Source organism: Charadrius vociferus, unplaced genomic scaffold, assembly GCF_000708025.1.
Source record: "Charadrius vociferus isolate BGI_N301 unplaced genomic scaffold, ASM70802v2 scaffold297, whole genome shotgun sequence".
NCBI classification, from domain to species: Eukaryota; Metazoa; Chordata; class Aves; order Charadriiformes; family Charadriidae; genus Charadrius; species Charadrius vociferus.
The window spans coordinates 254,854-278,760 of NW_009649192.1; the positions used below are offsets into that span (position 1 = coordinate 254,854).

General features: G+C 40.1%; 1 protein-coding gene across 1 annotated transcript in view; it reads left to right on the top strand.

Annotated features, from left to right (window-relative positions):
• Positions 1 to 4,195: 4,195 nt before the first annotated feature.
• Positions 4,196 to 23,907, top strand: part of FAM171A1 (family with sequence similarity 171, member A1) — a 37,450-nt gene continuing 17,738 nt past the window's right edge. Inside the window, exons 1-5 of the mRNA XM_009888964.1 lie at positions 4,196 to 4,268; positions 4,984 to 5,211; positions 10,646 to 10,738; positions 15,635 to 15,793; positions 20,791 to 20,967. Of these exons, the coding sequence (XP_009887266.1) occupies positions 4,196 to 4,268; positions 4,984 to 5,211; positions 10,646 to 10,738; positions 15,635 to 15,793; positions 20,791 to 20,967 (730 nt within the window). The remainder of the gene's footprint in view (positions 4,269 to 4,983; positions 5,212 to 10,645; positions 10,739 to 15,634; positions 15,794 to 20,790; positions 20,968 to 23,907) is intronic.

Here is a 23,907-nt window from a genome sequence, read left to right on the forward strand (position 1 = left end):
GTGGCTTTTTTAAAACAAAATAAAACAAAGCAAAACAGTCCTTTTCACTTTTCAGGAGTTTGGTTATAGAAGACAGTGGTGGTACCAGTTCTGAAGGAAACCGTTCCCAAACTGGGAGTTCGCAGCAATATAAAGAGCAGTTGTGAGTCTAAGAGGGGTTGTGACTGCGGAAGTGGTCATCTTAAGGTTATTTGTATTTCAGAGGAGGCAGTATGGTTCATAAAGCAGATGGCACAGGAAGGATTGCTCAGAGAAAGTTTAGTCTTAGTAAAATCTCAAAAATCAGATTAAGAAGACAGATGGGATTCTGGATTGGAATGCTATCATGTAAGGGTGGGGGTTTTTTTGTCTTTTTTTATTTCACTTTCCCAAATTATAACCTTGGAGATGCTGGGGTTTTTTTATATAGCTGACAATAAATTTAGTACTAGAAAACTGGGAGGGAGTTACACTTAGGCAGCTGTTTTCACTGTAACTAGTAGTTTTGGTTTGTGCTCATTTGAAAAACAAGTAAGATGTGATTGCTGAGAGAAGACAAAGGAATATAACTATGAGAAACAAGATTTAGTGTAGACTGACTTGCTTGAGCATACACATAGAGCAGCCTTGATCTCTTTGTGGAATGTAACCCTGTATTTACTGTTTTCCCACTTTGCTTCGGGTTTCTTGAAGCAGAGTTGCAGGGTTTCCCAGATGACTTGCGCTGTTCAGCGTTTGCGAGTGGCCCGTTCCTAGCTGCACTTCTAGACAGGGACACACAGTCTTTTTGCCCATCCAGACAGGGTATCTTTGCCCATGTTTTATCTCCTGAAAATGAACAGATCTTGCTTTGGACGTGCAGTTTTCCTGTAGGAATATAATGGCGGGGCATGCGCTAGTGGTGCAGGCACAGGTGCTGGCTCTGCCTGTCCCCACCTGCCTTGCGCTGTGAGCCAACAGGGAACCACGTGCCAGACAGCCTGGGTCTGAAAGAGTCACATTCACACCACACTGGTCAGGAGCCAGGTATGTTAGACAGGGCTATCAGCTCAGGCATAGCCTGTCCTGAATGGGGCTGGCCTGTCTGGGGAGGTCACAGCTGCCCCGGGTGAATTCATCAGCCTGGAGTCTGTCACCTCAGCCATCTCTGCTTTGCTCTGCGGTGAGGAAACATCAGCATTGTGCATCTTTACGTCCCCTTCCTTCCTCCAGGACCTCACCAGCAGCACAGAGCTGAGCTCTTTCAGAACTTAGTAACTGAATATTCCCGCTGTAGTAAATAATAGAAAGCACAACAGTATCGCAAATTTGTGGAGGAATGAAGCACGCTTCTCGTTAGCAGTTCACATTCTCAGAGTTCACCTTCTGCAATGCTTTTGGTTCCCTGCCTCCATCGTGTTCCCCACTTACTGCAGATGTCCTTCCTTCTCTGAGTTCATGTGTCTTTAATTCTGGTGAGCTCCTTGCTGTGGTAGGCTGTAAAATTCAAGAATAATGTATCTGCTTTATCCCCGCTGTTTTGCTGAGAGTACCAACTAAAAAGTTTGCCAGATATTTTAAGGACTGTATTCCTTAGCTAATGATAAGTCTTCTAAGCAGCTTTTTCTAATTAAATACATCTTTTAGTATACCTAAGGCTTTGGTCTAAGATGTCCCTATTAATTTGAGGTCAGACTAATCTTAGATCACTTGCTGTCCTTACTCTGCTCTCTTCTTTCCCTTCTTCAGTCCTCACCTTCTTCAAGAAGTGCCTGAATATCTCCTAACAATTCTGAAAGTTACTGTATAGCTTTAAGTTTTCATAGTAGTCTCTCTTTATAGATTGTTCTTATCACTCTCACTGTTTGAGAGGAGGTTTTCTTCAACAATTTCTCTCCAGTTTAAAGCTTGTAATAATTCTGTTGCTGTGGAAATTACTGTGATAATGCAGGTTTAGTGTTCATGACTGCTGCATTAGATAAGAAGAAAAAGGAGCTGTTGCGTGGGAGAAAGCCCTGAATTAAGCAAGTCGTATACATTTCACACGTATGTCAGGGAAGATAACACATGAAAAGGAATTAGGCTTGTTCAGGCTGCTACAATTTTCTCTATCCTCTCAGGAAAAAACAAGTCTAAATATTAAAAAGGAGGAGAAAAAAAGCCCAGTGTCTGATCTAGGGACTGTGGTTTAGAACAGCAGTTCCAGTCTGTTGTCTTTCAGGACATCAGTCTTCCATCTTGGGTGACGACTGCTGTCATTTCCGTTTGGAAACAGGATTTTGGAAACCCTTATCATTCCTTATCAGAAAGAGAGAAGGATGCAGACAGAAGCCCTTATATAGCTATAGAGTGAAGGATAAAGGAATTTCCTACTGGAGATATCCATGGCTAGCTCTCTTGTTTGGGAACAGAGCGCTGGATTTGTGTATACAGGAGAATTTTTGTTTAGCAGTCTTTGTCTCTTGATCAATTTCAGTAGTAGTCTCTATTCCAGAATTTTGGATGTCTATAAGGAATTAATAGATTGGATAGTTCTGATGTTTTCTTATCCTCTTCCCTGATTAGTATTTAATATTCCAGAGCTCCTTGGTTCCTTCTTATATGTGGTTGTTTTAGAAAAGGCTAAACTTTCATGTTACTGAAATTGCTAACCACAATGTTCAGCTTGTCCTGTTTCCTTGCTTTTTCTTTAATGCATTACCCATTATTCTTAACCGCATCTGTTCTTCAGCATTCTTTGCTAGGCAATTCAAAGTGGGAAACATTAACAGCACAGCTCTCTGGCTTCGGATCTAAGCGTATTGTTCCTGCACATTTTGAAAATAAAAACTTACATTGCTTTTTGCCCTCACGTTTGTAAATACATGCACAGTTTGTAAATACATAAATAGATATGTGTTCTTCCTTTGACTAATGTGGCGGCATTTCACATGCACAAGATTTCACAAGTTCCTTGGTGGTCAAAGCAAAGTTTCTAAGGAGGCATTCTGTATGTGCACACAACTGTGTATGGACACTGTTTTTCAATATATGTTGTCTTCCTTGACTACTAAATGCAAAACTGGGAACAAGTCCAGAATCTTTAATAGCTAGAATGTATTTCATGCTGATCCCCTCTAAATTGGCATCCTCCATTGCCAAGTTCTAAAGTGAGGGCTGCGATGAGGATGAATTTCTCTAATGGGGTTTTAGTTCAGGGCTGCCTGATATTTATATTTTCTGTACTGTAGGATTCAGACAGAAGGTCTCCGCTTATAAAAAGGCCCGATATCTTTCTGACTGAAATGCCCTTAGGACCGAGGTGCTGATATTTTTGTATTAGATCCTGACATCCTTTTAAAATTTTGTATTGTTACAGTATGTTTCTCAGCATACTCCGCTGTATCATTTCACTATTGCAATTCACAACAGAGACTTTGTTAAGTTCTTTGCTGTTTTCTTTGTGTTATGTCTTGCTGGCTCAGGGCTTACATCAAAATAAGTTCTTAAAATCCTAACGCACAGTAGTAATGTAACGGAACTGTATCGCCAATGCTGTTCTGTAGAAACTAATGTATTGTTTTTAAATAAATATGAAGAGGAGCTTATGCTTTTTTCTGGGCAGCACATGAAGAAATGAGTTGCACATGGAGTGTGAGCATCTTGCTTGTTAGTGACTGAATCCCCCTGACACAGAAAGGGAGTTTGCAAAATATCCTCTACTACCTTGGGGGATGGAGTAAGCTGAGGGAGGGGACGTCAAGCAACAACAACAGGATTTCCAAAGATGAGGGCAAGTACAAGAGAAAGGGGAGAGTGGGAGAGAAAAGAGGGAGGGAGGTATTCATTTAGGAGAATGAGGGGAATGTAAATGAAAAAAATCGAAGGAGCTGCTTGGTCGAGGCATTGAACTGTTGCTGGGTCTTTTCAACACGGCGTTGCATTTAAGTCATGGTTACTGAAGAAAGGCAACAGCTGCTACTTTAGACCATGAGGCAGAGGAACTTTTGGAGGGGTAGAAGAATAATCGTAGATATAGAGGAATGCCTTCCAGAGGGACTGTCTTGCACAAGCCACTCCACTTTATGTAACAAAAGCCTGGTGACACAATGCATGGTTTAGTCATAGGAGTGCCCTGGAGTGGACAAATACTGTACATCTGGAAACATTTAAACAAGTAATTAGTTTCTGGAAAAACGGCAAATTACTCAAGGAAAATGTAGTCCATTGTCTTAGCTCCCGACTGCATGTCTACAAGATGTATGATTCTCCTGACTGCCTTAACCATCACTTCTTTGCTTCTCATACCCACCAGTTGTATGTGGGGACAGGTAACGTGGTGGTGTCAGGGCAGCCAAGCAGATATCACTAGAGGCTGTGGCATTTTTGCCCCTTTGGAAAAAGGGCCAGTGAACAGGGAGGCGGGGGGGAAGTGTTCCTCTCTTCCTCAGTGCTAGCACTCTGCATGCCACCTGATTGTCTGGTGCTTTGAGGACAAGGACCTGATCCTGTGGGATTTCACTGTCTTGGTTAGACATCACCAGGGAAGTCCTGTGCCAGCTGGGGCAATCTCTCCCACCGGGGTTCAAAATCTCTGACTGTTACACGGCCTGCTCTGTTGCCCACTTTCTTCCTGGGCTTCCCTCACAGCAGATATCCTCTGTTCCTTTGCTACACAGAGGGAAATGTTTTGGGGAAGGGGTGAAGGAGCACAGCCCACTTCCAGCCTTTCTTCTCCCCACTGCTGGTGGAGAAGTCTGGTTGGAGCCAGCCATAGGTGGAGTATAGATGCCTCCACAGCTGGAGTTAGCAGTAGGGCAGTAATTCAGGACCTGGTCTGGCTTGTGACAGAATCTGCAGTATCTCTAAAGATACCCAAAATGGAGAACTGCAGACCAGGATGAGAGGTCGTACTTGGCACCAAAGTGTCAGAGGTTAGCGCTGAGCCTTGTCTCTTTTTGGTCATTGGTGTGCTAGCATGTTTTAACTGCTGCCTCCTGCAGAAACTTTTCTGATGATAATTGCTGTGGTTGTTTGTCATTACAGAAGTAACGCTGAAGGTCCATGTAAGCGATGCCAGCACACATCAGCCAGTAACTGAAGCCTTCATTGAGATTTTTACCAACCAGATCTCCATTGCATCTGGAACCTCAGGAGCAGATGGCACTGCCTTCCTCAAGTTTCAGTATAAGTTGGGCAATCAGCTGATAGTGACTGCTAGTAAACATGCATATGTGCCAAATTCTGCACCATGGAAACCTGTAAGATTGCCTGGTAAGAGATCTTTATTTTTGTTCTGAGGTAAGATTTTGCATCTAAAGGAAGTTACACAGTTTTGTATGATGTGTTTTAATGCTTGCAATCCTGGGTGGGAGGAAGAACATCTGTGCATTTAAAAAAAAAAAAAAAAAGGTTTATTCCTCAGTTAAACTGTGCCATCAGGGCTGTGCAGAGATTCGCTCTCCTCCCTGTCCTTGATGCAGTGCTATGTCAGTTTTCAAACAACTGTTGGTGCTCTTACAGCTCCACAGAAAATACAAATCTATTCCAGATCTTTTTCTTTATGGGAACTCTGTTTCCAAGTGCTTTGTTTCAGCAGCTGTGATGTACTCCTTCGTTTCTCTCCCAAGGTGTAGCAACAACTATTGCACTGTAGGCTGTAGCGTACAAAAAAAGTCCTGGCCTTTCAGTTCTTGGCCATGTCCATAGGACAGTTTTAATCTGCAGTTATGTTATCCAGGTGTAAGGATTTTTTCTAACTTAATTAGCGTGGTTTGTTTCTTCCGCAGGCAAACAAATATGACAATAATACTTGCATGTTATTTTTTTTATCAGAATGCCCCAAAATTTTATGGAAAGTGGGAGACTTTACATCAGTTGTACGGGAGGGGAAACTGAGTCATGAAGACTATTTCTGCATTGCTAAATAGAACAGGTTGAGGGGTGGCTTTCAGACCTTGAGATGTAACATCTAGATGAAGGTCACATCCCCAGTTTTCATTTGCCTTTCCTCCAATCCCCAGCCACAATTAGGATCCTAGTTGTTTGGGAATGGTCCCAGGCTTGTCTATACCTAAATCACATCTAAATATCACCTTAGATTTGATAATTAGTCCAGGCCAAAGCCATGCCAGGTTTTAAGTGCACTAATATTTAAATAGTAGAAATGATCACAGGGCAGTGTTCAATCCCATGCCTTGGCTCCGTTTTATTTATTAATATCAACATAGCCGGAGGGACTGTGTGACTTGCCACAAGGTCAACCAGCAAATATATTTTCGGATGGGGGAAGGAACTTGAATCGCTTCAAACACAGAATTATGGTTTAGGAATTTCAACATGCTGTTTACTTATCTGCATTTGCTTGCTTCAGATAAGACAGATTGACTTCTTCCACATTTTCTCTACTTGTATTCTGCCACATTTTCCAGCTACTTCATGGAGCTATAGCGAAGACTAAGTGAGGCTCTTAGGTGCGTAGTGAAAGAATAAAAAGCAACTGAAATTAGTTGCAGCAAGGAGAGTTTCAAGTAAATAAAAGGGAACGATTCTCTACAGCTGCAGTAGTCAAAGATTGGAACAGGTTGCCCAGAAAGGTTGTGAAATCTCCATCTTAAAGATATTCAAAACTCAGCTGGACACCCCTCTGCTTGGTTGAAACAGGTGGCCTCCAGAGGTCCCTTCCAACCGTAATTGTTCTGTGACTCTTTAGAAATTTCCTTGATGTTTTTTTCTGTTCAAATAAGATGAAGTGCATCTTCCTGAGCATAATTCATGTACTTCCTTAAGTTTAATCATATATGATTAAAGCATGCAATAACCTTTTCTTTCCTGAGCCTTTTCTTGCCTTATATCTCATATCTTTCTGACTCATAACTTAGATCTTTCTAATGCGACCTACTCTTCCATGGCCTGCAGTTTGTTTGGTTAGGTTTTTTGCTTGTTGCCTTTTCTTAAATACTGATTTTGACGGAAGGGAATTAAACATGGGATTATTGTTTTGGTAAGTCATTGAGGTTTAAAGAGCAGTAATTGTATACACTTTCCACAAAATCTTCCTTTCCATGGCTGAAATGGAGCTTAACTCAGAAAATAGATTCCCTTCACCTCTGATCTTCCCCCACTGAAATTGGTAGATAGTTTGCCATTGATTTAATTGGGAGTAGAAGCCTTTGTTTTGCTTTCTGTACCTTGAACTTACTCCTTTCTTTGATTAAAGAAACAAGAAGTTACAACTTGATACACCTCATGTAGATTTAGTAGGGTTGTTGTTTGAATTAATCCTTAAAAGGGGCGTGACATAGAAGTTCAGGCCCAGGGTACTTAGGCTGTTGTTGTTTGTATTGACTAAGGTGCCTATAGTCTTTAAAAAACTTTCCAAGAACTGTTCATATTTAAATGCCCTGTATTTAAATTCCTGACATGCTTGTAACCAGCACAGTACAGAAGTTTTGAAAACGATGGAAATGCTGTTGTTGTTGTTATTTTTAATCTGGGTTGAATGATGGGGAACAGGCAGCACATTTAAATCTCGATTCTGCAGTGTGCAGTCTGGGCACACACGTACAGCGGGATCCTCATTTCCCAAAAATGTCTTTTAACAGTACTAGTAGTCTCACCCCACAGAGCAGTTAACGCCACTCCGAGCAGTGTTCCACCCATGGCAGTGGTGGAAGCTGATGTGCCTTCCTGTGTGCTGTGGTAAATGAACTATGGACACACTTACTTCAAATGTGAAAATGATGACCACGAGTAAGGAGTAGCTTTGAGAGCTATAGGGTGGTAATGTTAAAGTGCTGTAACAGGACTTTGCCGAAGGATCAGGATTCTTCCATCGCGGTCAATATGCATTAGTTATAATCTTATGCTGAAAAGGTGTGCAGCCACTGAACTCATGATATTATTTTAACAGCTTTAAGGAGTAAGCATCAGGGTTTTTCTGTTCTCATAATTTGGCAGAAATGAACTTTTCTTATATTAACCAAAATAATTACTAGCTCTTTACCACTTAAGCAGGAGGATTATTTATTTACATAGTGATAAGTGGTAGGAGTAAAAGATTAAGATCTCTTTTTCCATTAAACTATTTATCAGCAGAGCCATGACTCCACTTATTAACAGTTCATTAATTTAACATCACTTGAGTTGTTGAAGTGTTCATGATGGAGGATGTGCTCATCTATCTGCCCTTAGCTGTGCATAGGTTTTTCTTTGTAAATAATGTGGATGAAAAAAATTTGTGACTGGTAGTCCCTATTTAAGAGGAAGTTTTTGGAGCAGCATGTGCAATGAAGAGAGGGAAGTTGCTGAGGCAGCACAGTTCAGGCTAGCTGGTAGGGCAAGTCAAAGCAAACCAAGTCAAAGCAAACCATGAACCTGTGGTGAAAGGTAGTTCTAGGAGCAGAGGATGCTCGTGGTATTTCTGGGAGAGGAGAACTTATCTGGAAAGCAGTGACTCTGCAGAAGACGTGTGAGTCATGGTAGATGAACAGTTGAAAATAACCTTCAATGCGGCACTGCAAGAAAGCAGAATAATCTGGTCCTTAGCTGTAAAATAAGATAAAGACTGAGAAGGCAGAGTGTAGTATTTCAGAACTTGTCCCTGGTGCGGCCACTCAGGGAAATGTGTGTCCAGTTCTGGATCCGCACTTCAAGAAAAATTTTTACAACTGCAGGGTTATATATCATGATTGATTAAAAGATTGGAAAATACGGCTTACAGAGAAAGACTTGGAAGTGCTTAATTTATTTTGTTCACCAGAGAGAAAGTTCATGGAGTAATTTGATCATAGTCCATCAGTACCTGCATAAAGAACAGGAAACGGGTAAGAGAGAATTCTTCTGTCTAGCAGGCTTGTATAAAAAGAAGATCAAATGGCTGGAAGTCTAACCTCAATAAATTTTGATGGATAAAAAGGCACGTAGTTTAACTGCCCTCATAATTATTTACTAGAACATTAAGGTTGCGGTATGTTCTTTACCACTGGACACCTTTAAAAGAAAATTGGATAGTTTTTCTACATGTTTTCTAGTTTAAGCACAGCTATTGCATCTGAAGCAGTAAGTAATTCAGGGAAGTCTGCAGTTGTACGGGAGTAAGGCTGGATCATCACAGTCATCCTTCTGGTCTTAAAAACTATGACTTTCTGCCTTTGTCATGCTGAGAAAAGATTGTGCAGAAAAGCCCAAGGGAAGTTTAGAGGTTATATATGCATTATAGCCTGGCATATATGGAAGAAGATGTTGGCATGGTTTATTGTGTTGAGCTCCCCAGGGTGTCTAAATTATATTAGCTTTCTTCATACAAATTAAGTTACTGGAATAAAGACAAACAAATTTTGTAATTGTGTGGCCTTAGTGCTACTTGCACTAGGCTTTCTTACTTATGTTGCCTGATGTGTAGATCTGTTTCACAGAGCATTGGAAAGAAAATTCTTAGCTGTACTTGCAATAATATGATTTTTTTTTTTTTTTAATGTTCATATATGTTGTTAAGACTATCTTTTAGATGGTTGTTCTTACCAGTGTGTTTCTCCTAGTTTTTTCTCCTTTCTCCTGTATTCCTCCCAAACACTAATATATCTGATCTTTAAAAGAGAATATATTTCTTAAAATAAAAATAATGTACAGTCTCCCAATTTGTAGCTAGCATCTATGTAGTCTCTTGGATTAAGTAATACATCTTAATTTAGAGGAAATTTATGAAGCTCCAGAAAATCAGAAGAGCTTGTGCTGTTCTTTTATTAATCGGTTCTGGAAATGTCTTCCTTAGCTTGTGGTCACTTCAGAATAGGATGAATACTTTCCAGGTACAAATGTGGGATGCTGCCCAGTTACCAAAAATTACTAGTCTGCATTAATCTCCTCCTCTCCATCTATCTGTGAAAGCCATGCATGGTCTGCAGGCAGGTCTACTTCTTACTGTTTTCACGGGTGTGGGAGTCAGGTGTGCTCGGTGGCTAATTCCATACATATTTCTGGTCATCTGGGTCTGAAGAACTTGGCATGAAAGTATACTGTGTTCTTCACTCTCCAAAGACGTGTGTGCATACAGACACAGCCACCTGGAAGGAATGTCAGTGGCAAAGGAGGTCCTTGCAGGCAGATTTCTTGCAGCAAATACCATTTATCTGTCCCCTTTTGCACCACTGGTAGAATGACAGTAGTTCTGCTATATATAGCACTTCTTTAGTGTAGGTGGTGACTCAGTAAAGACATGCTGTATTTTAAAGCAAATTATTCAGAATTTGCCTTTCTGAATGACTTTTTATGTAAGCATCTCAAAGTATTTAAAAGTTAAGTTTCATTAAAGTCTTCCTGAAGTAAGAATTATAGCCATTTCACAGATAAATAATTCAGTCAGACGGAGTTAGATTTTCACTCCTCTTTCTATAATGACAGGTCTTTCTGTGGAGCTGGGAATTATATCGCGAAAACCTGCTTTAGACTCTTCACTACTTTGAGCTGCCATGCATGACTTGCAGGACTCAAAGCGCAGAACATGTTTAGTTTGGTAATAATTATCCTGGCAACTTAATTATTTGGTTTAGAAAATGCACGTGGTTTGTGTTGTATATACAATATGATTTTAATAGTTTGGGTGGGCTACTTTTTTGCAAAAAATTTAGAAGAAAGTAAGTGCTGTTGTTGTTGGGTTATGTTTATAAGAATTCAAATATATCCCACTTAAACCACTTCTCTCCCACAGTGTTCTCTTCACTGAGTCTCGGCCTTCTTCCTGAACGCTCAGCTACTCTAATGGTCTATGATGATGTAGTCCAGATAGTCTCAGGATTTCAAGGTATGCTGATTTTTGGAAGTCAGAATTGAAATTTGAGTGACACTAAACAAAAAGCCTGGCAGCCTGATGCTTTCTGAACCCTGTCCCGTGGTTGAGACTGATATTTTGTGGGGAGTTCTTCTGAGTTCCCTGAGAAATGCTCCTCCGTGGGATGGTTTTACCAAGCTGCTTAATAGCTAAATTCACCCCTAACTGCTATGACTAAGGAATTTGAGTTACTTGCTAATAAACAAGTTTGGACTTTAGTGTGCTATTTGAGAGCTAGGGATTAAATTTCGTTTGCTCTCTGTTGGATGATTTTTCATCTAGCCTCATTGAACCATCCTTGCAGTAAACATTTTCTGATGTTCTTATTGTCTTAGAATTTTCTCTGGTTTTATTTTGTTTCTTGCTTCCTACTGTGAATGCCTTAGAAATTTAGGGCATAAAAAGATTGAAAATTTGTCATATCTGCATTGTTGTATACCCCGTATAAACTTGCTTTTCTTAAGTACTTCCTGTGGACTCCTTATCAGACTGCCTGCCAACCCACATACCACAGGATGGAAACCACTGCATTAGAAGAATAAAATTCGAATCGCCTTTTCGTGAGGCCAAACACAGAAGTTAAAGCAACAGTAGTATCAGTCAGATGAACACTGTGTGTTTTGAATTGTACAGTAAATAATAAAATGTTCATCTGACCTAGGGATCTGCCCTAACTTAGCCCAATTGATGTGATAGCCGAGGTAAGTCTGTTAACAAAAGAACTGAAGTTTTTAAAGATACCTTGAGGAGCCAAAACAAGGGGACATCCTTCCTGTGAGCACTGTTATTGTGCATAAACTGTGTCTTATTCACATGTATTATGATTGCCGTCATTTTGAACTCTACCAGTAGATAGTTAATAAACAGGGGAATACTACCTTCAGTAATATTCCAAGATAACCTTGTTTTATCTGAGGGAATGTAATACAATTATGCCTTCCTGACATCTTTTTTACAGTTAGAAACCATCCAGACACAATAGGCTTTTCATTAATGATAGCACTAGATACAACTGGAGCTGAAAAAGCACTAAACAAATTAGGTAGCTGATGGAATGCTCAGAAGGAGCTGGGAACAGCACAGCTGCCGTACCTATATTCTGCAATTTGAGAGCTGACATTATCTAATGGGGTAAATTAGATGGACGGTGAACTGTGTTAAACCACAAGGGATTCCATTAGGCAAAACATGAAACGATGTTTACCAACAGTATTCTACTAACATGGTGTATTAAATACTCTTATTCTTATGCAAATGTGCTAATATTATGCAATTAACTTAAAAAGAACAATCCTTTCATGTTTACAGCTTCCTTTCAAAAAAGAGGGATGTTAAAGGGCTAGAGGGACATTTAACAGCCGAGTGACCCTCATAAATATTTTCCATATAATCTTGCTCCCTTCAGTGAACTGATCCAGGGTATTTCCAATATATTTAAATTAGAATAACATAACTGGTTCTGGTGGTATAGCACAGAAAGAGGATAAAGGAAGAAAGTGGTACCCGAAGTACTCTAAAGGTTGGGATTTGAACTCTGGCTTGCCCAGTAAAAACTATTTTATGGGACCAGCCCACACTTTGCGCTGCTTCAAAAGAGATGATCAGAAGTTACCTTAGTGCAAAAATGAGAGCAAAACAGAACTTATTATACCAGGAACAGACTGGGAACACTGGTGTTTGAAGCATCAGTCAAAGGGAAAGAAAGGCCCGTCTAGTACAATAAGTTACCAGTTGCTTTTGAATAATTAATCAAGCAAGCGACTTATTATGCAATTGAGAGGTTTGTCTGAGTTGATGCAGCCAGCTTCATTTTCATGATGGCATTACAATCCGCTGCTGTGCTCTGTCAGTAATTGCGAGGGATGGAGCTTGCCAGCCGCTGGGTCATTTAAGCTATTTAATACCAGCACAGCGATGAGCTGAACTCCAGCATTCAGTAAATGGGAGCTGTGTGGGTACCCTTTATCTGCCTCTGACATATGAGCACGAATTGGTGATACTTCAGATGTTACTTCACATAGATCAAAGCTCAAATGCTGGTATGGTGACACATGTCACGTATCCAGCGTGACAAGAGGTGCCTTACAGGGACTCCTTGAGACGGTTACATCTTCAGGTGCATGCTGGCAAACTGGAGCAGACAGCATTTGAATCATGGCCGGTGTGTTGACAAGGGGACGTTTAAAGAAGATAAGATCAGTGCTCAGCAGTCCTTTACCTCATGGCACTCTCCAAGTGGAGGGAGCTCACGTGCCAGTTTTATACTTGAATGTGGGTTTTGTTTGGGTTTTATAAGTCAAAACTAGATATCTTCAGTAATAGAACCAATAATAATAATCCACTCCCAGTGATGTGTTGATGTGTTAAAAAATACTCTAAGGGTTTGGTCAGCACAAGCCTTTCTCTTCATTTTACCACTTCCAATTCCCTCACTACATCTATTCCCAAATATATGCCCCAAAATTATCTATGACCTCTGCTAAAGGAGTACATTGGATTGCCTTCTAGCAAGGTGGTGAGAGAAGGCAAAAGCCTTGGTAGCTGCTTCCCTCACAAGCTTTTCACTGGTAGCTCGTCATCTTCTGCCATGAAGTCTCTTGCCAAGTTTGGGGAGACCCAACTGAGGAGCTGAGGGGAGAGTCAGGGTGAGCATCAGTCTTCAGGTGAATATCAATATCAAGGAGTTTGTTAATCTAGGGTGTGAATTAACTACTCTGCACGGATTTATTGTATGTACGTGCACTATCTACAGAGGAAGCTGTTTCTTCCACCTTAAAACTTGCATCAGAGTTGATTGCTGCACAGGTTTCCCACCAGGTTTGGGGCTCAGCCATAGGAGTGCTTTGCGTTGCCTGCAGGATTGAAGAAACTGAAGTTGGCTTTTGAGTCCTTCCTGTCTAATGTTTGGCAGTGCGTGGCTCTCCCAGTGCTACAAAACAACTGTTTTTTATGGAAGACTCTACAGCCTCTGCGTAAACCAGTGTGTTACAGGCTCGACAACAGTTACTTTGTTTTTCATTTTTATTCAGTTCAATAATACCAGTTCTTGGCAACTTGAATAATTAATCTTAAACAGAAATTTAGACAGCAGAAAATCCTATAATTTTACATTGAACTGGTAGTCATAATCCTAATGCTGGTTTCTTTGTTGTAGTTTTTTTTTTCCTATTTTGTTACTGTGGATGCTTATCCCTATGGGCCGTGGGAGCCCGCTCAGCAGTGCAGAGGTTCCCAAGTGCTTGAGCAGATCTGTCCCTGAGGTACAGCAAACTACAACGGTATTGCAGAGCACTTGGGGGATAAGTCTTCCCCAAGTTCATTGCAGTCAATTTATTTAGTCTTTTATGTTGTTTTCGATTTAAGCCTAGAAATTGGGTAAGGGTGATTTCTTCCCGTTTCACATGGGTGGTGTTTAATGACTGTCTTAAACACTTAAGGATACTGCCAGTCTTGAGAGCCTGCTGTAAATACTTAAATGTTTCAGAAATTAAAAAAGTGGTTTTATAGCTTTTTCTTGCAGAATTACCAAAGAAATGACAGCTAAACAATGATCAGCTCTTTGGAGATACTTGCCCGCCTACATAGCAATTTTTGTTGGCCAATACAGAGTTTGTTCTGTGGAATTTTATGTTTTCACATAGCTAGAACTCCTGCTAGAAAATAATGCAAGAAAACATTACAGGCTCCTGGTTAATGACATTGGCACTTAAAAAGCTTAGGGGTTGTGAGTCAAGCTCTTTAATCTTTCTTGCAGTGAAGGTACGTGTATCCTGAAAGTGCTGCCAGAGACTAATAGGAGAATAGAAGCAAAATTGTTTTGAGTTGACATCTTTGAACTGTACGGGCAACTGTGAATTAAGACAAAAACTGCTTGCCTCTTGGTTTTGTGCTGTGTGGGGAGTGTTCTGTGAGTATTCAAAATAAGCTCTGGAGAATACAATAGCTTTTGATTTAAAAATTAATTTGCATGTCGCACACAAACTTGCAGATGGAGTCTTGCTGTGTGTTGCTAAACAGTGTTAATGGTGAGCATCCATTGAAAAAGACTATTGACTTTATAAACTAGGATTTAAATGAGACATGAAATGCAATAGTCCATGACACAATCTTAAATCATGTTGCAGCAAAGACCCTTCAATTAACACCTAGTGATCTTGAAAAAACACTAAAACTGTACAAGACAGAGGAAGAAAGAGAAATCTTACATGCCAAGTAATCTGGTTCTGTTTAGATGTGTTCTTTGCGTGGGAAAATATGGAAACTCTTCTCGTCCAGGCTTTGTCAAGTGAATCTTTTTATCCAGTGATTTAAATAAAAAGTGATTATTATCTCAGTAGTAGTGATGGTTAATGTGGCTAAAGCTTTGCAAAAGTTATATACAGAAATTACACAAGTTAATTGGCACTACAGGTAGAATTATAGTCTCTTAGAAAACCACTTTAAAGAGCGTAAGCTAAATTTATCTTGCTATTTCAAGAAAAACAAAATTTAAACAAAAATGGTGGTAGGGATGGTTTTCTAAGCTTTCACATCCCCTACCTCTGAACTCAGTTTTAGTTTCAGATATATTCACTATAAGAAGTGTGTAATGACATTTGAAGTGATCCTGGGAAATAAGGTGCTCAGAAAAGTTTTTGACATTAGATGCTTTCACAATTTTGCTCAGTGATACTTATGAAAAAATAATGGCAACTGCGAAATAAATACAAAAATACTGTTTTTCCTCCTCTTTTGTAATAGCCTTCTGATGTATCTGTCTTTCTCAGCTATTTCAATTTATAATGAAAAAAATGTAAATGTGCTGCCATAAATATGAACAACTAAATATTCTGCCCGGCTTGGATATAAAGTCACTTTTAATTTTTTTAGGTGCACGGACTCAGCCACAAGTTCACTTTCAGAGAAGATCTGTGAAATTACCAGAGAACACTAGCTACAGCGATTTGACAGCTTATCTAACTGCAGCCAGTTCGCCCTGGGAAGTGGACAGTTTTCCTTATTTGCAGGGATTAGATGGAAATGGAACAGGTAACCCACTACTTTGGTTTTGCTCTGATTTCATTTTTGTCCAGGGATCAACTTTTGACCATATCATATTTTCCATTCCCTGTTCCAACAAACATTCTTTAAAATTTGGATGATGTGATAGGTTCAACTGCCCTACCAAAATGGTATTCCAATAAAGCAAGAGAAGAAGGTCCGCTATCCCTTAAGTGGGGCCACTGCATAGCAAAGACGAGGACTCCTTGGCCTTGGGAGATCAGAAAAATTTGTCACACCTGTAGTTTAGAGTTAAGTCTCCAAATGTGTTGCATGTGCACAGACAAAAATGGAGATTAATGTGAAGGGACAAAAGAAAATTTAACTTGAGGGTGCCACAAATTTGTGTTTAATTTTTTTCTAAAGATGAACAAAATGCCTATGTATCAAGAATTGAATACTCTGTTGTTTCAACTAAGCTGTTTCAGTGGCTTTGTTAATACTTTTGAATCTAGCTTCAGCTAAAAATGTGCAAGGGAAAACAATGAAAATTCATAGTAGAAACACAACCACTGTTAAATTCAAAGCTGTAATACATTTTTATGACTGCAACTGCCTCTTAACTCTTCTTCCACTTCTCATTTAGTCTTCATTGAAATAATTGGTGTTGTGTAGGCTATGGAGAAATAGAATTGGGCACTGTAGTCTTCAAATTCTTAAAATGCTGCTGTGAAAAGGAGAATAATGTTTTCTCTGTGGACTTTGCAGTGCAGCAAGAGAGGTTCAGACTAGTGATCAGGAAAACCTTGCTGTGGTGAAGGTACTTTAAGCTGTAGAATCAATTGCTTGAGGGTGTTGAACAGAGTTAGACAATCACCTGTAAGGATGGCATAGGCGTAGCTGAGTCTGCTTTGAAGCAGGCTAAATAACACCTTGAGGTCCCTCCCTGCTGTTTCTCAGGATGCATTTACTTGTGATGTGTTGATCTAGGTGACTTTGAATGCTAGGTCATTTGTGTAAATGGTGCGTACTGAGCTAGCTAGCTTTTCCATAGGAAAAAGAAAAGGCAAAAGAAACTTTCCCTTTCCTTTGTACAGATCTGAATGTCTCCTTTTCTATTACAATTAGAAATGTCTCTACAACCCTACTCCAATCCTTCTGTCTGCTCTAGTGAGTACATCTCATTCTATCTCATTGTAACTCTCTGCCATTTCCCTATTCTCATCTTCAGCCAATTTTCTCTGGCTCTTCATACTCAGACATGATCAAATATCTCTTATCTTTTTCAAAACGAAGGAATGCACTTGATCTCACTTGGCTGTCTACTTCCTCATCTCCTTTCTTTTTATGTCTAAACCCGCTGAACAAACTGATGACAACGTATGTGGGATTCCTCTCCCAAATCTTTCCTTAGTACTCCTCAACCCAACTTCCCACCCTTGCATTTATTTAGTGAAAACAGGTCTTGCCAAGATTTCAGATGATCACTTGTCATGGGAACTGCACAGCCAGGGCATCATCTTTCTCCTGTTTTACCTCCTGGCCTCCTGCAAAACAGAGGAATGCACCTTTGCTTTTTTTAGTCTTCTGTATGCTTGCATGAAGGGAACTTTTCTGCTTGAGCATGGAGGCCCTGGATTTGACTTTTATTAGCCTTCAAGTAAAAGTATGTCACAAAAGAACAAAATGACCAGCAAAGAAATGGGATTTAAGAAACTGAGAAGAGCCTTGTTTTCTGAATGTTGTAGTATTCATTATGGTATAATACAGACTATAAATGCAATATATATGTTTATGCACTATAGTATACGTGAAATGTCCTCTATTTTTAGTAGAAGTTTTTCCTGCTGCAGAAACATTAAACTTTAAAACGCTAAACTTGGACTGACTTCCTTTTCTTCATCTCCAAGTGACTTGGTGAAGATTTCACCTGAAAAATTTTTGGAGGAATAAAAAATGAGATCACCACCTGCTGGGGATTTTTGGATATTTCTGTTCTCAAGATAAAAAGAAAAATATGTACAAATTTTAGAATTCTCAAAAAACTTGGCATTTATTTGCATGGGAAATTTTGAAGTGTTCCTGAACACTGCCCCTTCTCCCCTTTCTCCCACCTCTCCTTCCCCCCCAACAATTACTCTTCTGTTCCTTCACAGTTTATTTACATGTCTGTAGAGTTTTGGAGCAGTCCTCCCATTTATTTCAATCATCTCAGTTCTCTGGCTAGTATTTATCCAGAGTGACTTTAGTTGTTTTAAGTAAAACCTGTTCTCTGTGAGCTCAACAATTTTCACGAAATCCCAACTGGGTGTTGAAGTGGTAATATGGAGCCGCGAAAATGCATTGCATGAATCAGCATGTTCCAAACATAAATATTCAACAAATTTAGCTGCAAGTAGTGACAAGCCCGTATAGTATTAGCTTATTGTTTGTATTAATCACCCGTTAGAGAGCTGTAGGATGGTTTCACAAAATCTTGTCCTTTTAACCAAACTAAGCAAAACTTTCCATCATCTGCAGTGATGGACCAAGCTGGCTAACAACCATTACTCCTGCTGGTTTTGCAGGCTGTTTGTTTCTTTTTGAAGAGTCAAGTCTAAGTCACAGTGGATTTTCCTCTGATTATTTTTAGAGCTCTTCACAGGTCACCAGGTGTCAAAAATGACAAGAAATAAATGAAAGCTGACATTTATTGCAGTCCATGCCTGTGTAATCTGTGCGTGTGCTTATCAGTTTGATAGCATGTGCGAGTTTCATAAGCATTGATTTTAATTTACCTTCACAACAGAAAAGAGAAAAATTTATCTTTTTAATGAGCATTTACATACTGTGCAAGACAGCAAACTGAAGGATTATTTCTTTGTGCCAGAGGTCAGTGGATTTCAGAAATGTCTTCATCTTATAATATAACTTGTTCGGCCCAGTACTGAGCAAAGCATCACTGCATCTTAAGTAAAAAACATGCAAACAGTGTTTCACCATCAGAATGCTTTATCTGGGGCTGAAAGCTCATTTTTACAGATATTAGGCAGAGATGCTTTGTCAAGACAATAATGAGAGAAAAATTCAAAACTTTCAGTATCTGAAAATAAGTAAAATATAAAACATAACATAATCTTAGATGTTAATCTAAATGTTTCTAAAATCTGAAGTTATACCTTTTGTCATTAGGAATTTGTATATGCCAGAACGTAGTCACGTTATGACACTTAGCAACAGGAATTTATTTCTTTGATACCAGCCTGAGAAAATTAGTGGCCCAGGTCCAGTGACTTGAGGACAAGCATCAATATGATGGAAGTGGTAGGTGCATGGCAGAGGCAGTGGATTGAATGATCAGGAATAAAGGAACAACTTTTCCCCCACCAATTCCCTCCTCTATTGCTTTGCTTTGTGTTCTAAGGCTGTGATGATACTGTGCACCACTGGAGTCTGTAACATAAATGCTTGGGTTGGCTCGCAACCTCCCCCTACACCCTAGCTGAATTCCCAAACCTTATTTTTCTGTTTTTTCTCTGTTACCTCTGTTGCTCCTTCATATGGCCATCTTCAGAGTGCCTGTTTTCTCAGCTCTTTAATCCCCCTGGAAGATATGCTTCTGTCGCTCAGTTCACAGTAGATCAAAGCAGAGTGTGTACCCCTTCCGTGTGCTTCCATCCATCCTTGGCCTGTCAGCTGTGCAAGAGTGACTCTCGCCTTGAAATCTGGGGAAAATGTGCATCTGAATAGATGCTGTAGTAAATCAGCCACATGCAAAGTTACTTCGGGCTATTTTCTGTGTCTTCGGTTTGGCACCTCTTCCAGAATCCAAAGAATTTAAAATTCTGAGGAGTTTTGTCTTTTTTTTCCCTTCCCTTTGCCACTCCCCACCCCCGTTTCCTGGTAACATCTCAACTCTGGTGAGCTGTTACTCAGAGAGATCGAATTTAATTAAGGCCACTCCTTGAGAGTTCCTCACTGTTACAAGAAGTCCTGAAGGTCTTACTGCTTTCCCACTGCCACCTGGAATGTACTCATCCCGGTGAACGCGGGCGCTGAGACGCTGCACGTTCCTGGGGACCCCTTGGCGTGCCTTGGTGTTGCAGGTGGAATACCGCTGTTGGGTGCAAATGGCTTTTACAGGCAGTTAATGCTGATGGAAGGCACCAGGACTGCAGGAGGGGCAGCACCTGGCGCTCTGCTGGCCAGGTACCCCTGTTCCTTCTCTCAGATGAGCCCCAGGTCAGGATGAGCGGCTGCGCGAGCCGTGGAGCCGGCAGGGTGGATGTGGCAGGGCTGCTGTTCTTGGCAGCAGTGCGGGCCCGGGTGGGCTCAAACCCATTGCGAAACTGGAAGCTCTGTCTCTTTGATTTAAACTACTACAGCTATTGCTTTTTGCTCCAGATCTCCTTAGTTTTAAACCTAAAGCTTTTTTCTCCCTGAATACATATATATAAGTCTTTGGTATTTTTCCCTGTCATTGATCCATTTGGTTAAATGGTGGAAGGGTTATAACATTTTTTTAAAATCATGTTGTCATGAAGTGATGTCCATTGGCATGCAGTTTAAACATAAAGAATAATTATTATCTTACACAGACAAGAAGGTAACAAAGTGTATCCTAATGAACCATTTAGCTTGGTTTATTTCAGCAAAAGGCCGAAGGAAATACATCCTGGAGTTCTTAAACATATGACCGATCATCCTTGCAGTGTCACTGCATGTTTGCGTGTTTGTTAGTTATAATACGGGCTTATACAAATGAAGGCATGTGAGGTAGTTTTTTGGCCGTGATTGCAGCTGCGATACTCATATGTTTGGTTTAAGGGAAATGAAGATGGAGGACATTTTTGCATGATAGTTTTCTTGTCTTCAGAATTTTCCAAAATTAAGTGAAAAATACAGAAGCATATACGTCTTGGTGGTTGTGAATTTTGTAAGGTAGTGAAGATTACTACTACGCCTTGAGAAATATCTCAGTCTAATACTGCAGCGTTGAACCATATGGGTGTATCTTAGATTCTGGGAAATTCTGTAGTCACAATGTTCCTTCGTTCTCTCGGTAGGAAACAGCACTAGGTATGACCTCACCCCTGTCACTGCAGTCAGTGTTCATCTCCTCAACAGCGATGGGACTCCAATCCCCGTGAACGGCCCCATCTATGTAACAGTGCCTCTGCCAACAAACAGCAACCTGAAGCACAATGCACACGTTCCAGCATGGAGGTTTGATCAAAAATTTGGTAGGTTACGTCTAATGGTGATTCCCTAGATGGCTTCATTTGTCTGAAACTAATGTCTCACTGCATTTATTATGTTAATATAGTAAGGTCTTCACTGGAGTGGACAGAAATCTGTTCTCTCTCTAAAAGGAGCAAAGACCGAGTTTTATTCATCAAGTAATGCATAGTATGTATGCAAATATACTTGAGTAGCATTGTGTGCCACTTCCAGACAAAATTTTTTTTGTAAACGTGCCATTCGCAATTATTAAATGTTTTATGTAAAAAACTATCTTGAGAGAACTTGATTTCGCCCAGAGGCAGGAGCCGAGGGACATCTTCACTGCAGTGTTGAATTGCAAGTCTGGAGAAGTTGAAACTAGCCTTATCTCCACCACCAGGCAGCTATCTGACCTTTGGTCCGTCTGTTGTCTTCAGCGCAGTTTCCTGCCTGTCAGATAGGAAACATAATACTGACTTCTTTTGTAAATCACTTTGAGATTGACTAATACTATTAAAAAGGAAAGTACATGTAAATGATTTTTTAAAAAATGAGAAAAGAAGCAAGCAAAATGCATTAAATACGTTGAAAGGACAGAATGACTAATTGATATAAGCTGTAAAATGCACTGAGTTTTTTACATTGCAGGATAACTTTGTGCAATTGTGAACAAGAATTTTTCCAGAAATATGTGGTTTAGGCTCTCTATTTTTGGTTTGGTTTGTTTTTTTCATTGCTGGCTTGTATACCTTGCTGGCCTCCTTTACACCTTCAAAGAGTAAAGGATTAATGGGTGCATAAGTCTTGTCTTGGTGATTCCCCTTCAGTTATTGCACTGTGCCTTCTGAAGTATGTACCAGCTGGTTGTTAAGAAAAAAAACTGAAAAAAGAAGAGTGGAAGGTGAGAAAGGAAGAGGAAGAGAGGACAAAAAGGAGCCAGAAACAGGAATGTGTATAGACAATTGATGGGCTTTTGTCCCTGCAAGGCAAATATTTTGAGCCAGTTTATGATTACATCCAGAAGTAGAGCAAGGAGCATGAAACCGGCATGTTGGAGGAAGGGAGGGGAGGGGGGAAGAGAGACATGAAGGGGGAAATAACGTTTTTTCTTCCTTCCTGCCTCTGTTTGCTGAAAAAGGTGATGTGTTTTCAAACAGCATGCTTATAAATTGTTTGTCAGAAGTTGGCTGTATTAGAGAGTAAAGCAGTAGGATTTAACGAAGAATTAATTTGAATGTAATATAAAATTGAACTGTAGAAAGAAAGTTCAGTGAATGGATTTGGGGGTTTGCTTAACTGTGGAAATGGCACTTTTCTTGTAGTGCCCTGGCAGTAAGTTTCACTACATTCTTCCTGAAACTGATTTTGATTTGTGATTTTAGAAACTATTTTGTTTTCCCTTGTTCAAAAAAAGAGGAGGAAGGCTGACTTATGTTTACTTTCTCCACAAGAAACAGTCCATCCCCAGTCTTCCCTGTCAGCTGTGTTATGGCTGCAGCCACCGCATTGCTAGTTCCTCACTGCTGGTAAAATGGTTCTGATTTTGATTATGGAGCTTTCTCATTTATGGCCAAAATTCCATGCCCCCACAGTGGGGCATGGAAAGCTCTCTCTTACTATGGAATATGCTTTTTACTTTTGAATATAAAGAGCTAGTTACCCTGTTGTGTGCAGTATATATTAGTATAGATCAATATGGGTTAGTTAATTAAAGTTGCAGGCTTGAGGCTCCCAATCTTGAGACAAGTCGAACCTTGTTTACTTAATGACAAACTGCTGGAGCACTTCTATTATTGGGAGGGGAAGGCATGAGGACCACTAAACAAAATCCATCCTTGTCAGGCCACTTAGCTTCACAAAGCCGTGGAGATGAAGGCATTGAAGACGTTATGCTCAGGCTCCAGCTCACACTTCGGCTGAAGTAAGCATCTTTCTGTGCAACCAAGGATTTTGAACAAAGATGCATTTAAGCCCTGACTGCAGCATGCCAGTTCTAGCAGAATTTTGGCCACATCCCAGCCAATTTAAATTAGAGTAGCCTAATTTAATAAGTAGAGCAGCCACTCTATCTTGTGCAGGCTACGTTAGCACCCTAAGGGCTGTCAAACTAGCCATATGTAGCGTGAACATGGTGGTACCCTGTTGCTCCCTGTCCCTGTTGTGCTTGGACTGTGAAGGGAGGAGGATGGATGATGACTGGGATGGCTCCACGCTAGAGAAATCCTTAACTGGCAAAGAAGTTTTTGTAACTCATTTGCACTGCCAGATCTGTGCCTTGTCAGGATAGGACCTCTAACCTCATTATTCTGATTTTGTCTTTCATTTCAGGAGCTGCTTTTTTCAGTGCTAGTTATGTTGCGGTCTCTCGTAATAGATTTTCAGTGGCTCAGATTTTCACACTTGTATCTGAAAATTGAGTAAATGCCAGAGATGGAAAACTATGACTGTATTACGAGGCAATAATGCAGTGCTTCTCTCTAGCGTATTAGCAGTACAGTGGGCGCTTGTTCTTGCAAGCCATTGTTTTTGTTTAGAATCCATGTGGTTGTCATCATTACTGCATGAAGTATAATTTCTGCTCTAAAAAGCAGAAGTACTTTTCACTTTCAGAGGAGGGAGTGAAGAAGGGACAGAAGTACTACAAATATGTTTTAATCCTTAGAATCTCATACATTTTGCTGAGCTCATGATGTACTAATATAAATTCAGTGGCATCTGATTGGAAGTGCAGAGATTTTCATAGTTTCTACAGAAAATAGGCATATTTGCCTATTATGGCAACCAAAAATAATTAATGGCTTTTAGGTTGTTTACTATAAACAATCTGTATTTTCACCACCACAGTTTCGGTCCTTGAGAAAGAACTGGGGAGAGAAGGGGGAGAAGCAGCATAGTCTACTTAAGGCTGAGGGTAGCTCCATTGACACTGATGAAACATGCAGCCAGAAAAAGCAGGCTGA